This window comes from Natrix helvetica, assembly GCF_964273705.1.
Source record: "Natrix helvetica genome assembly, chromosome: 1".
In the NCBI taxonomy this organism is placed as follows: Eukaryota; Metazoa; Chordata; class Lepidosauria; order Squamata; family Natricidae; genus Natrix; species Natrix helvetica.
Genome location: NC_138548.1, coordinates 41,029,755 through 41,051,190, shown reverse-complemented (window position 1 = coordinate 41,051,190; position 21,436 = coordinate 41,029,755). Strand labels below are relative to the sequence as shown.

Genomic DNA, 21,436 nt, shown 5'->3' with positions numbered 1-21,436 from the left:
ACACCGCATTTTTTCCCTCGCGTCTACCTAAAACAACAACCAGGAAGCTGAAGACGAGCCAACTTTCACCCTTTTCAAGTCCCCAGGTAGGCCGAGGCGACCCGTCTTGCTCCCCGCTCTCAGGATACGAAGAGAAAAGAAAACGCGTTCCCGAACCTCCCGGCGCAAAAGGCAGCGGAAGAGACCGGCACCCGCCAACGCCGACGGGAACTTTCTCTCACGGCTCATTTACAAGAGTGGGCGTGACCACAGGAGCAACGGCTCTCCCTCCCTCCCTCCTAGAAGCCAGCTAAGTGGAATCGGCGGGGCGGGGTTGATCTGCTCAACTTCATGGTGATAGGTCGCGCTCAGGAAGAAAAGGGGCGGTCCCAAAGTAACCGGCCCGTTTGCCAGTTGGTGAAGCCGGAGAGTTTGCTCGAGAAGCGTTGTCCTTAAATCGAGCCGAGGGTTGCGATTGGCCCAGGGCTAGGAGGGGGCGTGTCTCGGCGGCTACCGCGGCCTTCGCGGGTGTGGATGGCGGGTGAGGAAGAACTAGGGTGTCTGCATCTCTCGGCGGTAGTCTCGCGAGGCGGCGCAAGCGGGATTTGGCGGCGGCTGAGGCTGCTGCCTGCTTGCCTACCTCCCACCCTCCTAACGAAGAACTGGTGGTGTTTGTGTGGAAGGGGGAGGAGGAGGCGGCGTAAGAGAAGGAAGGAAAGCCAGAGAAGCCTGAGTCCCACCGACGTCGGGCAGAGGAGTGGACCCAAGGCCCTGTGCTAGGCTTGGGCCCACCGCCGCCGCCACTGGCGGCTCAGCCACCATGGCCTCAGGAGATACCCTGTACATTGCCACAGACGGCTCGGAAATGCCCGCCGAGATCGTGGAACTGCACGAGATCGAGGTGGAGACCATCCCAGTGGAGACTATTGAGACCACTGTGGTGGGCGGCGAGGAGGACGAGGACGATGAAGAGGAGGACGAGTGTTGCGAGGACTGCGGCCCTCATCACCCGCCCCACCGCCGTCACCATCATCACCACCACCACCACCACCACCCGCCCATGATCGCCTTGCAGCCGCTGGTCACCGACGGCGACCCGAGTGGTGGGGGAGTCGGGGCCGGCGGGGGCCAGCTCCACCTGCACCACCACCCGCACCATCAGGAGGTGATCCTAGTGCAGACTCGCGAGGAGGTGGTAGGAGGTGACGACTCGGACGGTTTGCGGGCCGATGATGGCTTCGAGGACCAGATTCTCATTCCAGTGCCGGCTCCGGCCGGCGAGGATGAGTACATCGAGCAGACTCTGGTCACCGTGGCGGCCGCGGGTAGTAAAGGCGGCTCGGGCGGAGGTTCTTCCTCTGGCGGTGGCCGGGTGAAGAAAGGCGGCGGGAGCGGCAAGAAAAGCAGTAAGAAGAGTTATTTGACGGGAGGAGGCGGCGGAGCCGAAGGGGGCGGCGGCGCCAGGAAATGGGAACAGAAGCAGGTGCAGATCAAGACCCTGGAGGGGGAGTTTTCGGTCACCATGTGGGCCTCGGGTAAGTAGAGCAGCAGGGACGGGTCCGGCACGTTGCGGCGGGGACTGGGGAAGGTCTGGGGAGCCCCGGACGGTGCCCGGCAGGCTTCTTGCCCCCGTTTTGTTTTGAAGGGAGGCCATGTTTGGATGTGTGTGATGGGCGCCGCCATGTTCATCTCGCCAGGGCAAGTATGGCGGCTTCCCCCGAAAAGATGGCGGGGTCTGCGCTGCTCCTGCCTGATTGCCCGGCTCCCTCGGGCGGGGGGGAAAAGGGAAAGAAAGATGGCGGCGGCCCCGCCAAGATGGCCGCTGGGACAGGCAGAGGGGGGAGGGGATACAGCGCGCGCGCGCCCTCCCTGACTGATTCCTGGACTAGGCCGCAATGGCGTAGTTTCTGCAGTGGGAGGGAGGGAGGAGGAAGGAGGTTGGGGGCGGGGCGGGCGCGCGGCGAACCTCGGCGGCCCGTTCCTTCCTTCGCCTTCCCTGCTTCCCTGTTTGTTTCTCGTTCGCCGGCTCTGGCGCTCTTCCTGCCGCCGTCGCTTCAGCGCGCGCAGCCTTCGCCTCTCCGGCGGTTGCCTCCCCCCGCTTCTCTCCTCGCAACTGAGTCGGATTTGATTTTATTTAACCGCTGCTTCTGCTCGACATCTCTTGGTGCCTCCTTAAGGTTTTATCCAGATGTTCCTGGCGAGCTTCACAATATAGCTCCTCCTTCTAAGTATTCTCAACACGCAGGCTTCTTCTTCTTTCAAGTCTTCCTTTGGATGTCCCTCCTAAATGTCCCTTTTCCTTTCCCATCGGCGGTCATGCCTTCGCGGCGGTTTGCTTCGCAGATTGCTCCTCATTTCCTTTTCCTCCTGGCATCTTCCTTCCCCCCCCCCCCCCACTTTCCTTTCCTCAAACCTTTAGATAGCGACTCTGTCTCTGGTTAGAATGAGGAGTAAAGTAAGGGGACGAAGACCATTGTACCCGTTCTCTGTTTTGGAAGGGTAGGTTATACTTTTAAAGCTCTCAGGGCTCGTAGTGTTAGAACAGTGCCTGGTTTCACTGTATTGTTTGAACTCTTCACAAGAAATAAAGTTTTTCTATGCTGTTTACATGACATGTATTTTGTCTTTAAATAACTAGGCTAGAGGCTAGAAAGTACCCTAAAATAGTTGCTTCGATTATTTTTAATATTTGTTATTATCCACCTTGGGAGAAAAGAAACAAATCCTGTGCCTCTATAGATATGGGTTTTAGATCACACTCGAGCTGTTTTTCACATTGACACAGCAAGAATATGTGATTTAATAGTTTCAGTTCTAGACCCCCCCCCCCAAAAAAAAGGAGCTTTAAAATCTTTTTCCAACAACTTTAGAAGCAACTGCCATCATATAATCAGATGAATATAGTTGCTGCATGACAACTGTGAAGACCCTGCAGGTTTTTAGAACTTAACTGACTTTATGTAAAAATGCTTTTTAAGTGCATAAAATTAAGGGTAATTTTTAAAAAAATTAAGTTTTATTGCGATTCCCAGCTGTGTATAAAAGGCATTGAATTCTCATACTCTCAAACTCTCATTTTGTGTTTAGCAAAATGTTTAGTGGAGGAAATCTTATTTTCTGAGCACACTACTGGGTTGATTAGAACATCTTATATGGTATTTTAAGCATTTTTTAAGATCAGTATTTAAAATTCTTTGGTTTTGTTTCAGAGATAATATATAATTTGAAAAGTCAAAATGTAATGATTGATGGGTTGATATAATCCCTAGAATAGAATAATTAATGGTAAAAGGGGGAAAAGTTTCTTTTTTAAAATGGATTTCTGAAGGCCTATGTCCTTACTAAATTCTGCAAAGGAAATTCTTTTAATCTGTTTTTACATTAGAAATACATGCCATCCAAGGGCCAAAGGTCCTTGTGGCTCACATTAGCTCTAGTTTTGTGTTGCTTAGAAACTAGTAATAGTTTCATCTAAACTAAATGAAATTGCTTAGTTTTGAAAGTAAAAACTGATAATTCACAAGACATACTTGCCCATGAAAAAACATGTTTTGTTTGCTTATTCTTGTTTATTTATTTGTATAACTACCGATTTCAGCAAGTGACATTGGGTAGCAAATAATCTTAAATTAAAAACTTAACAACTAAAACACACAGCAGCCAAGGAAAATACTACTATATTGTTGGTTGTTATTACAGCCATGAGATAGGACCCTTTACACCCTCAGTGCCCCAAGCTGTGACACAGAACTAGGTCTTTTAATGCTTTGCAAAAAAGATCAGCAGGGTCAGGGCCACTCTAATCTCTGGAGAGAGAATGGTCCATAAGGTGAAGGGTCTATAGTAGAAAAGGCACATCTGGACCCTACCAGCTACCAACAGGATCTAGATCCTACCCAAGTGGATGGTTAGAAACAACTAGGAAAAGATGGACCCTCAGGTCATGCGATTTAAGCCATGAAGGGCTTTTAAAATGATCACCATGAATTACACTCAGAAAAACACTGGCAACCAATGAAGTATACACTGTTGTCATATGTGCTTAATAATTGATACCATTTATTGCTACCTGTGCAGTTGCATTCTGCACCAATTGAAGCTTCCAAATGCTTTTCAAGGGCAGTCCCTTGTAGATTGCATTGTAGTAATCCAGATGACAGGTGACAAGGTTATGACAGTAAACAGGGCCTCTCAATCCAGAAAACGTCAACAAGCCCAGAGGTTTTGCTGAGTAAACATAGATAGAATTGTACTTTTTAAATTTATATTTTATTGTTTTTTAATTGAGAACAAAACACAATGGTAACAATGATGGAAGTACTATGTAAACATTATCAAAAGGAAAGAACACATAAAAATGCTCTAAGAAAAAAAGGGACAAATACAATAAAATGCATATAACAATAAAAAGCTATTCTATATACTTGACTAATCCAAATGTTCAAATACATACATACATACATACATACATAAACATACATGCACGCGCACACACACATATATAACCATTTTAGCCTACTATATAAATGAGTCCTATATTTATACTTGTCTATACAAAGTCTATGTCAGTGATGGCGCACCTTTTTCGCCACGAATGCCAAAAGCGTGCACGTGCTCGTGTCCCCACCCCATAATTTAATGCCCCCCCACCGTGCCCCCTGCACATGTGCACTTGACCACCACCACACGCACATGGCTTTCTTGGAGCGTGAGGAGGGCAAAAACTGCCTCCCCAACCATGCCCTCCAAAGGCTGGAAACAGTCCGTTTTCCAACTTCCGGTGGGCTCAGTAGGTCCGTTTTTCACCCTCCCCAGGCTCCAGAAGCTTTCTAGGAGTCTATGGAGGGCGAAAAAATGGTCCAATATGCAAACCGGAAGTTTGGGAACTAACTTCCGGGTAGCTCATTGGGCCGTTTTTTCTCCTTCAGGAGGCTTTCCTGAAGCCTCCCTAGGGCGAAAAACAACCGAAAATTAAGGCCTAAGATCAGTTGGCCAGCGCACGCATGCGAGCTGGAGCTAACAGAGCAACACCTTGCGTCCCCTCAGAAATGGCACTTGTGCCACAGGTTCGCCATCACAGGTCTATGTCCATAAGAAATCCACTCATAAGTGGCAAATACAGTCAAGTCTTCAATCCATTAAATAAACAGCTCCATGCATTTCATCTTTCTCCCAAAACTTGTTAAGTACAGGACATTGCAGAAAAAGTTTTAAAGAAGTATTATCCTTACTACAACTCCAGCAAAATGCTGTTTTGACAGTCCTTTTCTACACAGAGAATAAATTCTGAGTATTATGTTTGTTCTGTTAGTTGTAATTTGAAGTCCGATGACAGTCTTGCTATAGAAGTTAAGACATATTTCCATGGTCTAGACCACAGGTGTCAAACTCATCACGTCACATGATGTATCACAACTTTTTTCCCCGTTCGCTAAACCGGGGGTGGGCATGCCAGTGCTTGAGGCATTTGGGCCACGAGTTTGACATCCCTATTCTAGACAATGTAGGAACCTCTAGTTCTTTATTCATTTATTAATATCTGCATATCAAATTGATTTTTTGATGACAAATACTTCTAAAAACCAATAGATTTTTTTTAAGGATTTAACAAGTTATTCTAGTAGCTCAGGTATGTCAAAAACTGAAAATGCTGCTGGTCCAAACAATGTTGTTAACAAATGCTTAATTATTAATATTGCCATTAGGTTATATATCTGATGGATGATATTTGTCCCATAACTCTTAATAGTATGTTACAGTTTGTTACAAATTCATCTTCATCATCTGTTGATCCAAAGTTGATACTCTACTTCCAACCAGTTTTTTCATATCGCTATCTTCTCTCAATTTTTAAAGTTGGATTTTCCATAAATTTATTTTGGAATGGGAAAAAATGATCATTTTTTAATTAGACATTATGTTCCAAGATAGAATTGTACTGTATGATTAGTTTTAAGTTTTCATTCTGTTGAAATCAGTGGGCTAAATTACTACTCAAATCCTGTTGATTTAAATTGGAATTAAGTCTGAATCCAGCCCTAATGAGAGATTATCATGATGCAATTGTATACACAGAAAATGAAATAATGGAAACTCAAGTTAAAAATTATCATCAAAATAAACACACACCAAAATATTGTATAATTTTCACCATGCAATACTGGACTTTTATTCTACCCTACCTAACTTGCTCTAATTTTGAATGAATCCTAAAATTAATCAAAGAACATTGCACATTACAAATATTATATTGGTTTGCTTTCTGATCAAATGTGTAGGGTATTATAAAATGACAATGAACATTTGGTTTCCATATAAGTAGAGATGGTGCCTTTGATTTGAAAAAATATTTTCTGATCACAGTCTATAGAAATAGTTAGATCTTATGCACTGCTGTTTCCTAGACATTTTCCCTATTGGATAAAGGGCTTCCTTTGGTTTCATTTTTTTTTTTACTGCTCCCATTGAAAGAAACTTGTAAACGCTATAGTAATTTCTGTATTACTAATATAATTGCTGTAGTGTTATATTTTCAAATAATTACATCAAGGGATTTCATAGAATTCTGTTAATAGTCAGAATATATAATCATAATTGCAAAATGTATGCCATCTGCCATAGATTTTGCTGCATGTTCCTAAATAGGTTCAAATATCTGTGCAACTTTCCTCAATCTTCCAAATGTTAAGTACAGCTCTCATAACTATTAGTTAGCATAGCTAATATGTCTGGGGAATACTTGTAGAAGTCTCATATATAGAATTATAAAACTAGATATCATGTAAAAAGAACTGAATTGGTTAAAAATCATAAGAGCAAGTACAATCTGTTATTTTTACTCTGAATTCTTCAAGTCAGTGATTTGTTTAATTCTATAGCTTGCTTATTAAACCATTTTGCAAATACCCATTTCACAGTTACCAAATTATGATGTCAATTAGTTGTTGGATTTATTTCTCTAAACTCCTTTTTCAGTTATATGTTACAGGACCATTAGCTTAGCAGTGTACTGATTGAATACTTCATGCTTTTATAATGGTGCCATTAAAATAATTGTGCTCAGTTAAGGAACATTGAAATAATTTTTTACTAGTACATAAAGAAATATGTTTGATGTACCAAAACATTATATTACTTTATTATTACGTATACTGGAATCTTGCTCCGTATTATCTTAATATTGTGACTTAGTTGGAAGTTTTCATGGTCCTATTTTAAGATTGCCAAGCTCAGAATAGGTGCACTATACAACTGTTAGAATTAGGGCAGATTGCTCTGGTTCACCCCTTGATGTGATCTGGGCCTTCCAGATTTTTGCATGTAACACTAAGTTATGATTTTAAAATGATCATTTGTTGAATATGCTCTAGTGACCTGATATACACATAGAGTACAATTGGGACTGGCAACTCCATTGCTGAGCAACATGGCCATTAAGTGGAAGATGGTTGCACCAACCTGTGATGCAAGTTCTGCCATGGCCATTAAGTGAATCACCCACAGTCATTAAATGTATTGTCATACAACCACAGTTTGTGATTTCTGCTGGCTTCCTGATTGACTATTCTTGTTGGAAGCCAGCTTTGAAGGTTGCAAATGGTGATCATATGATAGTGGGATGCTGTATCCATTGTAGTTTCAAGGAGTATTCATAAAACTACTTTTTTCAGTGCCAGTTGTAAGTTTGAATGATGACTAAATAGGGCAGACATTAATTGAGGACTGGCTGTTTCAGATGAAATCATAATGGTCATAGACCAGCATAGACCTAATATATATTTTTGTGTATGCAAAAGATGTATTTGTCACACTACGTTAATTATATTACATTATATTATAATCATCTCATAGTGTAGGGAGATTCATAATTAGGTATCGGGTTTGAACATGAAGATTGAGGAAAGCTGCACAGATACTTGAACCTGCTTGGGATTTTGTTGGACAGTTGGTTTTACCTGAACTGTTGTTTTAGGAGGTTTTGCAGGATTAGCCATGATTGTGATTGTGATGTCCAATTGGCCTCGAGACAGAGTTAATTTGAAGTCACGCCTCTGTGCTCCTTCTGGTTCCCAGTTTCAACGATGCAAGCCCACTGCAAAACACCTGAAAACAAGTCATAAGGGAACACACCCTACTCCCTGAACTCCCCCAACCTCTGGACCAACGCTAGGGTGGGAACCTGGCTAATCTTGCAAAACCTCCTAAAACAACAGTTCAGGTAAGACCAACTGTCATTTTCCGGAGTAATTTGGCAGGATTAGCCAGGATTGGGACATATCCAAGTTAACGTCTCTCAGGGGCACTATTGGTCCTGGGCCCCTTATGCGCTACCACCTGTTGTAACACCCTACGATGAAACGCTGCATCAGCCGATGCAAACGCATCTAACCTGTAGTGCCTGATGAAAGGAGATGGGGACGCCCATGTAGCCGCCCTGCAAATCTCCACAATAGGTGCCTGTGTGGCCCAGGCCACTGAGGTAGCCGCACTCCTGGTGGAGTGTGCTGTGATGCCCTGGGGCACCGGAAGATGCTGAACCTCATAGGCCAATGCGATGTCCAGTTTGATCCACCTCCTTATAGCCAAGGAGGACACCCTTTTCCCCAGGGAAGACTGATAAAAGGAAACGAAGAGTGCCTCAGACTTCCTGAGTTCCTCCGTGCACCTCAGGTAAATGCACAATACACACCTGACATCCAGCCGGTGCCAAAGACACTCCCTATCATGAGACGGGTCCGGACAAAAATCCGGTAATACCACCTCCTGCGACCTGTGGAAAAGGGAGTTAAACTTGGGAACAAAAGTCGGATCCAGTCGCAGGACGACCCGATTATTGTGGAATGTACAAAGATCCGACCTGGAGGACAACGCCCCCAGTTCGGAGATGCAACGGGCTGAGGTGACCGCCACAAAGAACATTACCTTAAGGGTTACGAACTTCAGGTCAACCGTCCTCAGAGGTTCGAATGGTGCTCCTGTCATTGCTTGGAGAACCGTAGTGAGGCTCCAAGTCAGAAACCTGTGGACTACCAGGGGACGGAGATTCCCCGCACCCTTCAAAAACCTCTTAACGGGACCTGGGAAAGTGGAAGGAGCCCCTCTCCCCGAATTATTGTGGAGAGGGCTGCCACCTGTCTCCTGAGGGTACCATGTGAGAGCCCCCTATCCAATCCATCTTGGAGGAACTCCAAGACATGCGGTACCAAAGCTTCGCGAGGATTCGCTCCCGAGACCCGGCACCACTCTGCAAAGACCTGCCAGGTAGAATCATAAATCCTAATGGTGGAACCCTTGCGTGAAGCCTCAATTGTGGAGATCATCCCTCTGTGAAAGCTGGGCGGCCCTTAGGCGCTCCTGCTCAATCTCCACACGGCTAGCTGCAGCCACTGTGGCTCGGGATGCACCAGGTTCCCCTGTCTGAGGTCCACATCCCTCCCCGGGATCCTCCATGGGTGTGACTCTGACAGGCACATTAGGTCCGCAAACCACACCCGGCGCAGCCAGTAGGGCGCCACTAAGATGAGCTCAGCCTTCTCTGATATCACTTTCCGAACTACCCCAGGGAGAAGGGGAAGGGGAGGGAAGACGTAGAGCAGGCCCTCCGACTACGGCACCCGAAGACGTTGACTCCCTCCATCCCCCGAGTCGGGAACCGAGAGAAGAACCGATCCACCTGAGTGTTCTGCAGTGTGGCAAACAGGTCCCCCTCCGGATGGCTGAACCTGGAGCAGATGGCCTGGAACAGTTTCGGAGAAAGGCTCCACTACCCGTGGTCGACCGTGGCCCGACTGAGCCAGTCGGCTTGATGGTTTTTCACTCCTGTGATGTGCTATGCCCTGGGCGATCGAAGATGCCTCTCCGCCCAGGCGCCGAGTGCCATCGCCTTGGTTCGAAGAGCCCTGGAGTGTGTGTCGCCCTGTCGGTTGACGTGGGCCTTCACCGCTATGTTGTCGGTCAGCACCAAGACATCTCGATCCCGAACATGGTCCTTGAAGTGCCACAATGCCAAGTGAATTGCTTGCAGTTCCAGCCAATTTATATTGTGTTGGAGGTCCAATGCCCCTGCACCATCCGGAACTCCAAGAGAGCTCCCCACCCGTACAAGCTGGTGTCTGTTGTCAGGATGAGGCGCTCCGGCTCCCTGAACTCGCAGCCGTCGTGTAGCGCTGGGGACAGCCACCACCTCAATGACAGCTGCACCTGTGGTGTCACTGGAACCTTTTCCTCGGAATTGCTGGAGTTTGATCTCTGATGTGGCAGGAGACGCCACTGGAGCGGCCTCGCGTGTAGACGAGCCCAAGGCACCACGTCTATGCAAGAAATGAATATCCCCAGCAAGCTGGAGAGCACTACTACAGGAACAAAATGTTGACTTCTAACTTGTCTAACTAAGGCTAACAAACTAACTTTACGGTTGTGGGACAAGAACACCTTCTCCAGCTTAGAGTCTATGATGGTCCCCAGGTGAGGAATCCTGGTGGCAGGAACGAGGGAACTCTTATCTAGGTTAACCGAAAAACCTAACTGCTGTAGTGTGGATACCACCAATGAAATATCCTCCCTTGCCCGCTCAATTGATGCTGCATGGACTAAGATGTCATAGAGATAGCATTGGACCCTGACAGAGCGCTCGCGGAGGTAAGCCGTCATTGCGGCTAGGACCTTAGTGAAGGTCTGCGGCGCCGAGGCCAAGACAAACGGTAGGGCCCTATACTGATAGTGGCTACCAAAATAGGAGAACCTGAGATACTTACGATGGCCAGGAAAGACGGAGATATGGAGGTAAGCCTCCTTCAGGTCAATGGAGGGCATGAAGTCATTGCGGCTGACCCCCGCCAAGATGGATTTAAGCAATGCCATCTTGAATCTTCTATAGATTAAGTGAAAATTTAGCAGTTTAAGATCCAGAATTGCCCTCCATCCCCCCGAACTCTTTGGAACGACAGGGGTTGGAATAGAAACCTGACCCCACTTGGTCCGGTGGAACCGGTTCCACCGCCCTAATCTCTAGGAGGTGTCGGATCGCCTGCCTCATGAGAGAGCGTTTATCTTTACTCTTGGCAACCGAAAACATTCGAAAGTGGTTTGGCGGAATGGAGAGAAACTCTAGGTGCAGGCCAAATCTGATGGTATTCAGAACCCAGGCGTCAGTGGTAATCTCAGCCCAGGCATCGGCAAACAGAAGCAGTCTGCTGCCTAAGGGTGGGATCGCTATTGACCTATCTGCCCCGGCGGTAGGGATGGACTCCTCGCCCCCGAAAGGGCCTCTTCCCCTGCGGTTGGAACCTAGGCCTATCCCTGGTGCAATGCCTATTCGACTGCCTATCTGATCTCGGAAAATACCTGCTGTGCTGCGCCTCCTGATCTGACTGACGGTAGGACTGCTTCCGTAAGTAAGGTGCAGATTTTTGCTTCAACTTCTTTGCGAGCATCATCATGACCTTCTTTTTATTCTTGTCCTCAACGAGGATTGGGTCCAATGGGGTACCGAAAAGGGATCTCCTGGAATAAGGCGATGATGCCAGGTGCCACTTTGCTTTGTACTCCGCTTGCCACCCCCTCAGCCACAGGAGACGTTGGGAGGTCACAGAGGCTGCCATTGCCCATGAGGCATACTTCATGGCATGCAGAGTGGCGTCCGCAGAGAATTGTGCAACAGCAACCAGCCTGTTGAGATCTTGATGAGTACATACCTCCTCAGGCAGAATCCTTTCCTGTATCTGTTGTAGCCAAAGGATAGCCGTGTGGCTGAAGAACGACGCAGAGGCAGCTGCCTTGATGGCCCACGGGGAAGACTGGAATGTTTTATGAAGGGTCAGCTCCGCCTTCTTGTCCTCGGCCTTCATGTAATCAGCCACATCACCGGACACCACCGTTGACATGAACGCCAATGCTACCACTGGAGGGTCCACTGTGGGACTTGCAATGCCTTAGAGAAACTAGGTTCCATGTTAAAGAACCTCCTATCACTGCTGCTGGGGTTGGGAAATGTTCCTGGCTTTTCTCACTACTTTTTAACTACCTCTAGGAACAACTTAGGGGCAGGGATGTCTTCCTTCGCTGGAGGAGGCTCTGAGTAAACGTGATCCTCCGGCTTTTTCTCCAGACCACCCGACTTGGCGCACTCCGTCTCACCCAGTTGCACTGTGGCCCTGGCCTTGCGCAACAGTGACTTGAACAAATCCGGAGAAACAGACCAGAGAATGCTGGTGCCTTAGGTTTTGAGGGATCCTCATCATTAGACATGTCTACCTCTCTCTGAACCTGATCCACCACCATGGAACCCTTGGTAGCCAGAGAAGGAGAAACAGGCCGGCGCACCTCCAAGGGGGAAGGCCTCGGCCTGGCCTGAGCAGTGGCACCCGCCCCCCAGGACCTTTGCCACCATTGCGGGTCGCACAGACCCCTTCTGTAACCCAGCAAAAATTCCATATGAAATTGCAGAGGAGATAAACCTCTGAATGCTTGCTGGAAGCTGCTCCATGTCTCTAATGAAGGAATCCTCCTCCTCTTGTGCACAGCCTTCAGACTGTGGAGCCAATGATGGCCTGATGGGATTGGGCCCCCTACGCTGAAAAGGATCCCTTAGATAAGGGGCCCTGTTCCACCATGGAGAGTGGGGGGGGAAGGTAAAATGTCCCCGAGATACACTGGGGAATCCCCCCTGTGAGGAGACCTAGACCTGGATCTAATGGGCGATCTAGACCTCAAGGGAGAACTAGGCCTACCCCTCTGTTCAGCCCTGGACAGCCCTTTTCCAGGGTCCTGTGCCTCCTTTCCTCATCCTTCTGCAAGGCCTTGGAGGATTTTCCAGCTGCTGCAGTTTTTTGCAGTCTCACAGAGGCTGTGGGCCTCACTTGGGCCCCACTGGAGGTCCTCTCCCCAGGGGACAATGGGGGGGGGGTATCCGGCCTCTCCTCTGCATCTGCCATGGCACCAGGTCAGGGCTCCACCAGGCTCAGCCCACCAGAAACAGCAGCGACCAAAAAACAGCTTCCCCCAATCACTCACGGCCTCCACATGACGAAATCAACCTCTGGTAGACCTTGCCCCTTTTGCAAACCACGCAGCTGCCGGCAATGCAGCGCGTCACGTAGTCCTCCCTGTCTTGTGCCGCTCCTGGCCTCCTGGTGTCGATCTGGGCCTGCAGGGCCTTGCCGCTGCTGCCACTGCAGAAAAGATGGCCACCCAGGAAGGCAGGGATGAAAATGAGGCTTCATAGTAGCCTCTGCCCCAGCCCATGTGGCCCGCAGGAATTGAGGCCCAAAAATGGCCACCATAATGGCGTCCTGCCTCTAAAGCCCTAAGAAGCAACTTTTAAATCCCTTACTGGCAGCCGGGAGCGAACCACACCAAGGAAAGGCTTCCAGGTATCTGATGGAGGCAAGGGGAAGAAGGCAGGGAGAAGGAATTTGCAGGATGGCACTTGATTGTTTTTGGAAGAATCGGCCAGACAGAGTTGAAACTGGGAACCAGAAGCAAGGAGCACAGAGGCGTGGCTTCAAATTAACTCGAGGCCAATTGGACATCACAATACCCAATCCTGGCTAATCCTGCAAAATTCCTCCGGGAAACATTGCAGCTTTTGGATACCCGAATAGTCAAATCAATTATAATATAGGGATTTGTAAGATGCCATAACAATTTTCTGACTTTACATACATATATTTCATAACCCCCAGGTGTTATAATTTGGATGCCAAATAGATTGCAACATTGTTAGTAACTCGTTAGACTTCCTGTACCATTGCATTTGTGTTACCTTACATGAGATGATGGCACTAAAAGTCCTACAGCCAAATTTCTCCACTCCAATCATGCATGTAGAACAATGCATAGATTTGTCATGATGTTTTAAATTAAATGTATCTGCTGCCCATCTTGCCATGGGACTACCTAGGTCTTGTGAGATTAAATTTGTGATATTAACATCTGATTGATTGTTGTTTGACCAGCTAACCACTTTAGTAGAAATAGGACTGCTATAACATATCTTAATTTCAGATGAATATCTGATAAAATACCATGATGTTCTGATTAGTGAATTACTTAATTGTGGTCAAGTATTCATGACAATTAAGTAGAAATAAAAGTCACTTGAAAACTGCATGAAAAAGAGTGGTTAGCAATGTAGTGGTCATTTGCAGAGAGGTATGAAGGAGAAGGCTATGCATTCAATCTTAGGTTTTGTATTCTTTCATCATTATATTAATAACATTTAACTACTGTGTATCATAATTTTAGAAAGTATTCAGAAAATCTAAACAAATTCAGAAAAAGCTAATGAGGATTATTGGGGAATTAAATTTTAATTCCTTGAAGACAGTTTTGAAGTAGCTGAAAATATTTAGCTTTGTGAAAAGACAGAATATGGGAATATGATACCATTCACATATCTCGGGATATACAGAGGAAGGCCTGGACCTATTCTTTTAAATCCTCCTAAAAGCAATAATAGTTTAATAGTTGAGCAGTTAGCCAGAGAGGGGATTGGCTTCCATTTATTGGATATGTTATAGCAGAAGTGTGAGAGCCATCTGCCAGAAATTATTTCATTTTAATTCCTGTACTTGGTACGGTTGTACAAAGTACAACATATAGGAAATCTATATGCCACCATCTGCCTATTGGAATTTTACTTCACAACTTCAGCTTCCACATAGCATAAAATTAAACTTAACATCTTTCTTCCAATTTAAATATGTACTTACTTGCTGTGGATTCTCTATTTGCTATTATATCTCCCTACCTCTATTCCTCCCCTATCTTCTCATTGCAGTGCAGGAATAATCCTTGACCAGTAAGTTTGATATCTAACAGACCAAATTCTCCAAACGTGTCAAATATGATTAATGCCTGCAGCTCTGCCTCAGACTCCAGTTTTCTTTGTCAATGCCCACACTTTCAAGCTCCAATTAAAAAGTGAAGAGATGTAGGGTTATTGAAATTGGTAGAAGCTTTAGCACACATTCTCCAAGTCAGAGAACTGTTCATAAAAAAGTTGGCTTATGTTCTCTTTTTGTGGACAAAGTTCAAATCTACACAGGAGGATGCAATCTCTGGCAATAAACGTCAATGACTTGCTGCATAGCCTCATTTCTCAAGGACTGTGAACTATTATTTCCCACGGAGGCACCAATTATCTCCCCTGGGTTGAGAACAAGAGAAAGGGAGTGTGTGAATGGTAGGGAGCCCTGAGGAGTCTGATGAGAACAGCTGGGGGAGGAATGACTATATCTTGATGGCACTGAGAGCTAGGACTGTAGTGTCTCAGGGGACTTAACCCTCATTCTTTGGGAGGTAGGACAGGAGGAGACCTCTGGCATTGGGCATCGGAAGAGTTGGATTGGGCAATGTTTGGGCTTTCATGAGACTGGATAGGTGGGAATATTATTGTGGAAATGGTCATGGGAAGTGAGCCGTTCTCAGGAAATATGAGCCCACAGGTTATCTTCGGCTTACATTGCATTGCTAAGAAAAGCAGTTGTTAAGCAAATTGTGTTGTGCTCTAGTTGCTCCTGTTTCTTGATGGGGAAGTTCTACTCATGGTTAGTTATTCCCCAGTAGTTTCCTGGGTAGACTGTTGTAATGCATTCTACATAAGGCTACCCTTGAAGTGTATCTGGAAGCTTCAGGTGACAGAGAATCAGTGGTGCATGTAGTTATGTGTACTTCTAGAATGGCCCACGTTGCACCTCTGTTCTGCAAGCTGTATTGGTTGCCAGTTTCTGGATCCAATTTAAGGTGGATTTAAAACACTAAATGATGGTAGGCAAGGTTATTTGAGAGACTGCCTCTTCCCGATACATCTGTCCATCCCATTAGATCCAGCAGAAGAGATATGTTGTGGTCCCATCCACTAAGGAGTTAACATCTGACAGGAGCCAGGTGATGCGCCTTCTCTACTGTGGCATCCGCCCTGTGGAATATCATCACCTCCCCAGGTGAGATTGGCCATTTCTCTGCCATCCTTCCAGAAAGCCCCCAAAATGTGGCTATTTCAACAAGCCTGAGTCTTAAAGGAATAGTGATCTGTTGAGGTGGCTCTTAGTTAGTCTTTTTAATAATAACTTTAAATGTTTTTAATGGTATTATGCTCTAATATTGTTATGATTTTATTATACACTGCCCAGAGTCACATTCTGTCAGGTGGGCAGCCGTGTAAATATGATTTGTAAATACTTCACGTGAACATTTACATTAGTATGATGAGTTCTGTATCTCATTTAATTGTGTTATAAATTTACCTAGAGAGCAGAACTGAACCAGGAACAATGTCTAGTCTCCTCATCCATATGGGATTAAAGAAAATTGATTATTTGCACAATCACAATAGAGGAAAAACAGCTGTTTAAAATTAGTGATCTAAGTGACTATATCCTGAATAATTATAAATCAAAGTGAATAACAAAATCCTAATGGGACAAAACGAAGCTGGAAATGAAAGTCAGAATATATTCTTTGTTTGATTATATACTGTGTTCCATTAAAATCTTCCTCCATCCACCCTACTACAAACTATTTTTCTTTCTGAACTGCGGGCAGTATAGGATTATATTCATGACAGATTTATACAGCTATCAATCTGCTGCTGGATCTTTCAAGGTAGTAGACAGAGAGTCATCTCATTGTTTTGTATTACCTATTTACACCAAGCCATCATGCACACATCAAAATTTTGTAATTTAGTTATCCTAGCATATCTATTACAAATAATATATAAATTTGGAATTATTTAGTCTTTATTAAGCTACTTGAGTCCTTATTGAAAGAAAGATTGAAAACTTTTTACCTGATTTAACAATATTAGCTTCTGATAATTTATTAGTGGAAATTATTCTTTAAATATGTTTATTTGAAAAATAAACAATACACTTGCAGTTTTGATAGCTAAAATAAAAGGAAGACAAATTGCCAGAGAAATTTTGCTCAAATATATTTTTAAAAGTTGCTGTAACAGATGTTAAGTTGGCCTAATTATAGTAAGAATATATGTGTTGTTTTATTCATATCTTGCCAGACTGGGGGGTTTGGTGTTAATTACATGGCAAGTATTCAGAAATGTTTTTGAATAGTTAAGGGGGAAAATGCTTTGTAAATGCATGATTGAATTAAGATAAATAGCAAAGATTATAATATACAGATTATTGTGATAGCTTAAAAACGTTTTTCTGCAAAAGAGGTCTCGCTTTAGTTACAGTGCATTTGGAATAATTATGTATCAAATGTTAAATGTAATAATTCATAATGCATGCTTTTAAGGAAATTAGTTTTTAAAAATGAATGATCAATATACTATATATATATGTATGTATGTATGTGTATATATATATATATAATATTATGTACTTATTAAGTGTAAATCTTGTATTTTTGTCTAAAAAAATAGTTGGATTTGTTTCTTAGTACAAACATTGTCTAAGAAACATTTTCCACACTTTCAGTGTCGTCCTTCGTGGATGTTAAATCAAAATTCAGTTTTCTCTAATTATTGCAGATGACAAAAAAGACATTGACCATGAAACTGTGGTGGAAGAACAGATCATTGGCGAGAACTCCCCTCCTGACTACTCTGAATACATGACGGGAAAGAAACTACCACCTGGAGGAATACCTGGGATTGATCTTTCTGATCCTAAACAATTGGCTGAATTTGCAAGGTTGGTATTATAAAACTCTTTTGACAAATAATTATTCCTATTTTGAGCAATATGTGACTTTTCTGTTATCAATTAAAATCGCTGAATTGGTTCAATGCAGAGATATAATTTCAATACAGGGATAATCACTTTGATATTCACAGAAGGTCCAGAATAATTCACAGATGTTAAATATTTATGTTTACTGGCTGGACTAGCTGCCTCAGACTCTAGATTCCACTTCTGGTTGAATAGACACTTGGTTGTTGGTCTTTGAAAGGTCTCAAATTCTCAGACTTTTAATTATTTCCAGTTATATATCTGATTTTAATGTCCACCAGATGTTGGTAGTTAGTATTAAAACAAGCACATCAAATGAGAAACTACTGTCTAGTTTTACAATCACTTGCTAAGTAATCATTTTTTCAGTTAATTCTATGTCAGTCCTACTGTCCTCAAATCATATATTGTTCCTTTGGGTACACTTCTGAGTTTCTAACTGAACCAAACTTGGCAGCTTTTTCTTAGCTCATAAAATCTGAATTGTAAATTGTTAAATTCCTTAATTAAAGCAGTTAAAGGCAGTTCATCAAGAAGCAATAGCATTATAGTATAATGATGTATAACATAAGATATCTGCTATTCAACAATCAATACTTGTTTCTTTTTTTCTTGTAAGAATGAAACCAAGAAAAATCAAAGAAGATGATGCACCAAGAACGATAGCATGTCCTCATAAAGTGAGTGAAGCGATTTTGAGAAATTTATTTCAGTAAGAACCTTTTTAATACAGGAGTTTCATAAATGTTTTGCTTATGTTCTGGGCTTTTTTGCCAATATTTTGCAGTGTAGTTTAAATTTCTCCTATGGCATATTACAGTCATCATAAACCTATGATGTGTCAAAGGTGACACACCACAATGTTTTGGGTGACATGCCACCAACACATGACAACTATTTTCAAAAGCATGCTCCATTTGTTCCACACCCATCCACCCAAATGCATTTGTTTTACTTCCATTTCATTTTTGTAGTTACTTACTGTTTCTTTGTATAATACATAGCACCATACCTGATTTGACTTTATTTTTTTTTAAATGTAAAGAATATGTTTCATTTTCTAAATTTTTGAAATGCCAAACCCCAAAAGTTCACCATAACTGCTGTAGTATATAAAAAATTCTAGAAAGAAGATTTTTTTTTCCTAGCAAAATCTCCCTTTATACATAATTAAGTCATATAGGCAGCAGTGGCCATGCTTGGGCTTTGCAGTATACTAAAATCAAACCATATTTTGGTTCAGTATAATTGTAAGCCTAGACAGTGTATATGGATTAAGATGATAATTCTGATATTTGGATGCCTTGACAATTAAATAATTTACTTGTGTTGTTTTGAAGGGCTGCACAAAGATGTTCAGGGATAATTCGGCCATGAGGAAGCATCTACATACTCATGGGCCTCGGGTACACGTCTGTGCAGAATGTGGAAAGGCCTTTGTTGAGAGCTCAAAGCTAAAGAGGCATCAATTAGTTCATACTGGAGAAAAACCCTTTCAGGTAACTTTCAAATATTCTAGATGAGACAGTCATCTAGATTGTCATGAGACTCTAGTTAGTTTCTCTTTGATGTGTATTCTGTTTTTGCCTTATTTCTGAAGCTAGATAAATTGTATGATAGATAATATCAGTTGAAGTACTGGAAGGAATTTGTTTAGAACTAAATTAGAAGATAACTGGAGAAATATTAAAAAGTATATTTTAGTCAGTATGTTCTGGCTGTCCTATTATTTCTCCTATTAAAGTATGCTTTAAAAAAATTAATATTTAAATAAAAAGAAGCTACTTGAACATTTGCTTATGTACATAGATGATGTTAGCTGGATGATTGTAGTAAGAGGTGAAAATGTTCATGATAATCTTCATTGGTAATTTGTGTTAGTATTTTGTTTCAAATGATTTAAAACATATCAACTTTCAGTTAATGTTTTCTAAATAATATCTGTTAATTCCCCGACTTAAATATGGGCCATCACCCATATAGTGAGGGATAGTAGATAGGATGAGGCTGATAAGATTTTTTTTAAAATATTGCCTACTTTAGGTTGCAAAAAGAAGGAAAGAAATTCTCAATTCTTTCTGAATATTTTAACAAATGGAACTATAAATAGACCATCAGAATCTTTTAAAACATGAGACTGTAGAAAAGTCTTGTTCACATGTTTTGACTTAGATGAAATATGTATGAAAAGGGTTTTAGGTAAATCTGTCTTTGGAGTGAATTATACAAAGTAGTACCATCTCATAGAAAATCTTGTGATCTCTGCAAAAAGGATATACTTATGTATTTCTTTGCTGTTCAACAGCATAAGTGAACATTTCCAATTTCATGGAACTCACATATGAATAACAAAGACCCAATTTGGAATTGTATAGAATAAAACTTTTATTTCACGTAAATCTAATAGTGCAAGTGAAAATTTGTAAACAAGTTGCTAATTTATTGTATTTTCTTTTCACCAGTGCACATTTGAAGGCTGTGGCAAACGCTTTTCACTGGACTTCAATTTACGCACACATGTGCGAATTCATACTGGAGATAGGCCCTATGTGTGCCCTTTTGATGGCTGTAATAAGAAGTTTGCTCAATCAACTAATCTGAAATCTCATATCTTAACACATGCTAAGGCCAAAAACAACCAGTGAAACTGCAAGAAGAAAGCTCTTGAACTCAAAACATCTTTTACCTTACAGGAGAATGGTTGAAAATAAATAAGCTTCCCCTTTGTATATTGTTTCTAGGAAAGAATTTAAAAAACACATACAAAAAATGAACCTTACATGCCTAAGGGACTTGTTTTTGATAAAGTAGCAAAATAAACTTTAAGGCAGCATTGCTCCAATGCTCCATTTTGCTCTGTAATTTGGTTTCAAGAGCATGATGTTTTTGTAAAGTGTGATCCTACCTGGAAGAGACAGACAATTCATGGACTTGCATCAAAGACAGTTCTTTCTACAAACAGTGCTAAAATTGGACTTTTCACATTGTTATAAATATGATGCTCACCTGTTGCTTACAATTTTTTAATTTTGTATTTTCAAAGTGTGCATATTGTACACTTTTTGGGGATATGCTTAGTAATGCTATGTGTGATTTTTTTCTGGAGGTTGATAACTTTGCTTGCAGTAGATTTTCTTTAAAAGAATGGGCAGTTACATGCATACTTCAAAAGTATTTTCCTGTAAAGATTAAAAAAAAGTTATATAGGTTTTGTTTGCTATCTTAAATTTTTTTTGGTTGTATTCTTTGATGTTAACACATTTTGTATAATTGTATCGTATAGCTGTAATGAAATCATGTAGTAACAAATATTAGATGTGATTTAATAGTGTTAATCAATTTAAACCCATTTTAGTCTCTTTTTTTGGGAAAAATACTGCCAGATGCTGATGTTCCGTGTACTTTCTCTTTGCCTGTTCAGTTAAGGAAAGTGGTGCTCAGTTGTAGAATGTATTGTACAGGCACTGACCTTTTAACAACACCTGATATGTACATCCCGTGTAATAGAGTGGGCAACAATAAAACAGTGGTCCTGAAGAATATGGCAGAAAATTATCTGTAAGCACAGCCTATTTTCTTCTGTTGTCCAAAACAAATTATAGTTCTTTAACCTCCCAGAAATTAGAAGATAAATAAAACTCAAGTTACCTTTACTTGTTTTTGCATTCAATTAGATTTTTTTTTAATTTAAAAAAATGTAAGTGTGCTTGTCTTCTGCATAGCATTCCATTAAAAGAGTATGGAGTTCTGGTTTATCC

The 21,436-nt window shown here is 42.7% G+C and overlaps 1 protein-coding gene across 2 annotated transcripts; it reads left to right on the top strand.

Annotated features, from left to right (window-relative positions):
- Nucleotides 1-394: 394 nt before the first annotated feature.
- Nucleotides 395-21,331, top strand: YY1 (YY1 transcription factor). 2 transcript variants are annotated; one of them, XM_081937891.1, is made up of 5 exons: nucleotides 395-1,514; nucleotides 17,489-17,639; nucleotides 18,298-18,358; nucleotides 19,019-19,177; nucleotides 20,141-21,331. In XM_081937891.1, the coding sequence occupies exons 1-5, from the start codon at nucleotides 800-802 to the stop codon at nucleotides 20,321-20,323; spliced, it is 1,269 nt and encodes a 422-aa protein (XP_081794017.1). In that variant the 5' UTR covers nucleotides 395-799; the 3' UTR covers nucleotides 20,324-21,331. The 2 variants fall into 2 exon arrangements, with proteins under 2 accessions (XP_081794017.1, XP_081794016.1); XM_081937890.1 differs by having other exon boundaries at nucleotides 396-1,514; nucleotides 17,477-17,639.
- Nucleotides 21,332-21,436: the final 105 nt, after the last annotated feature.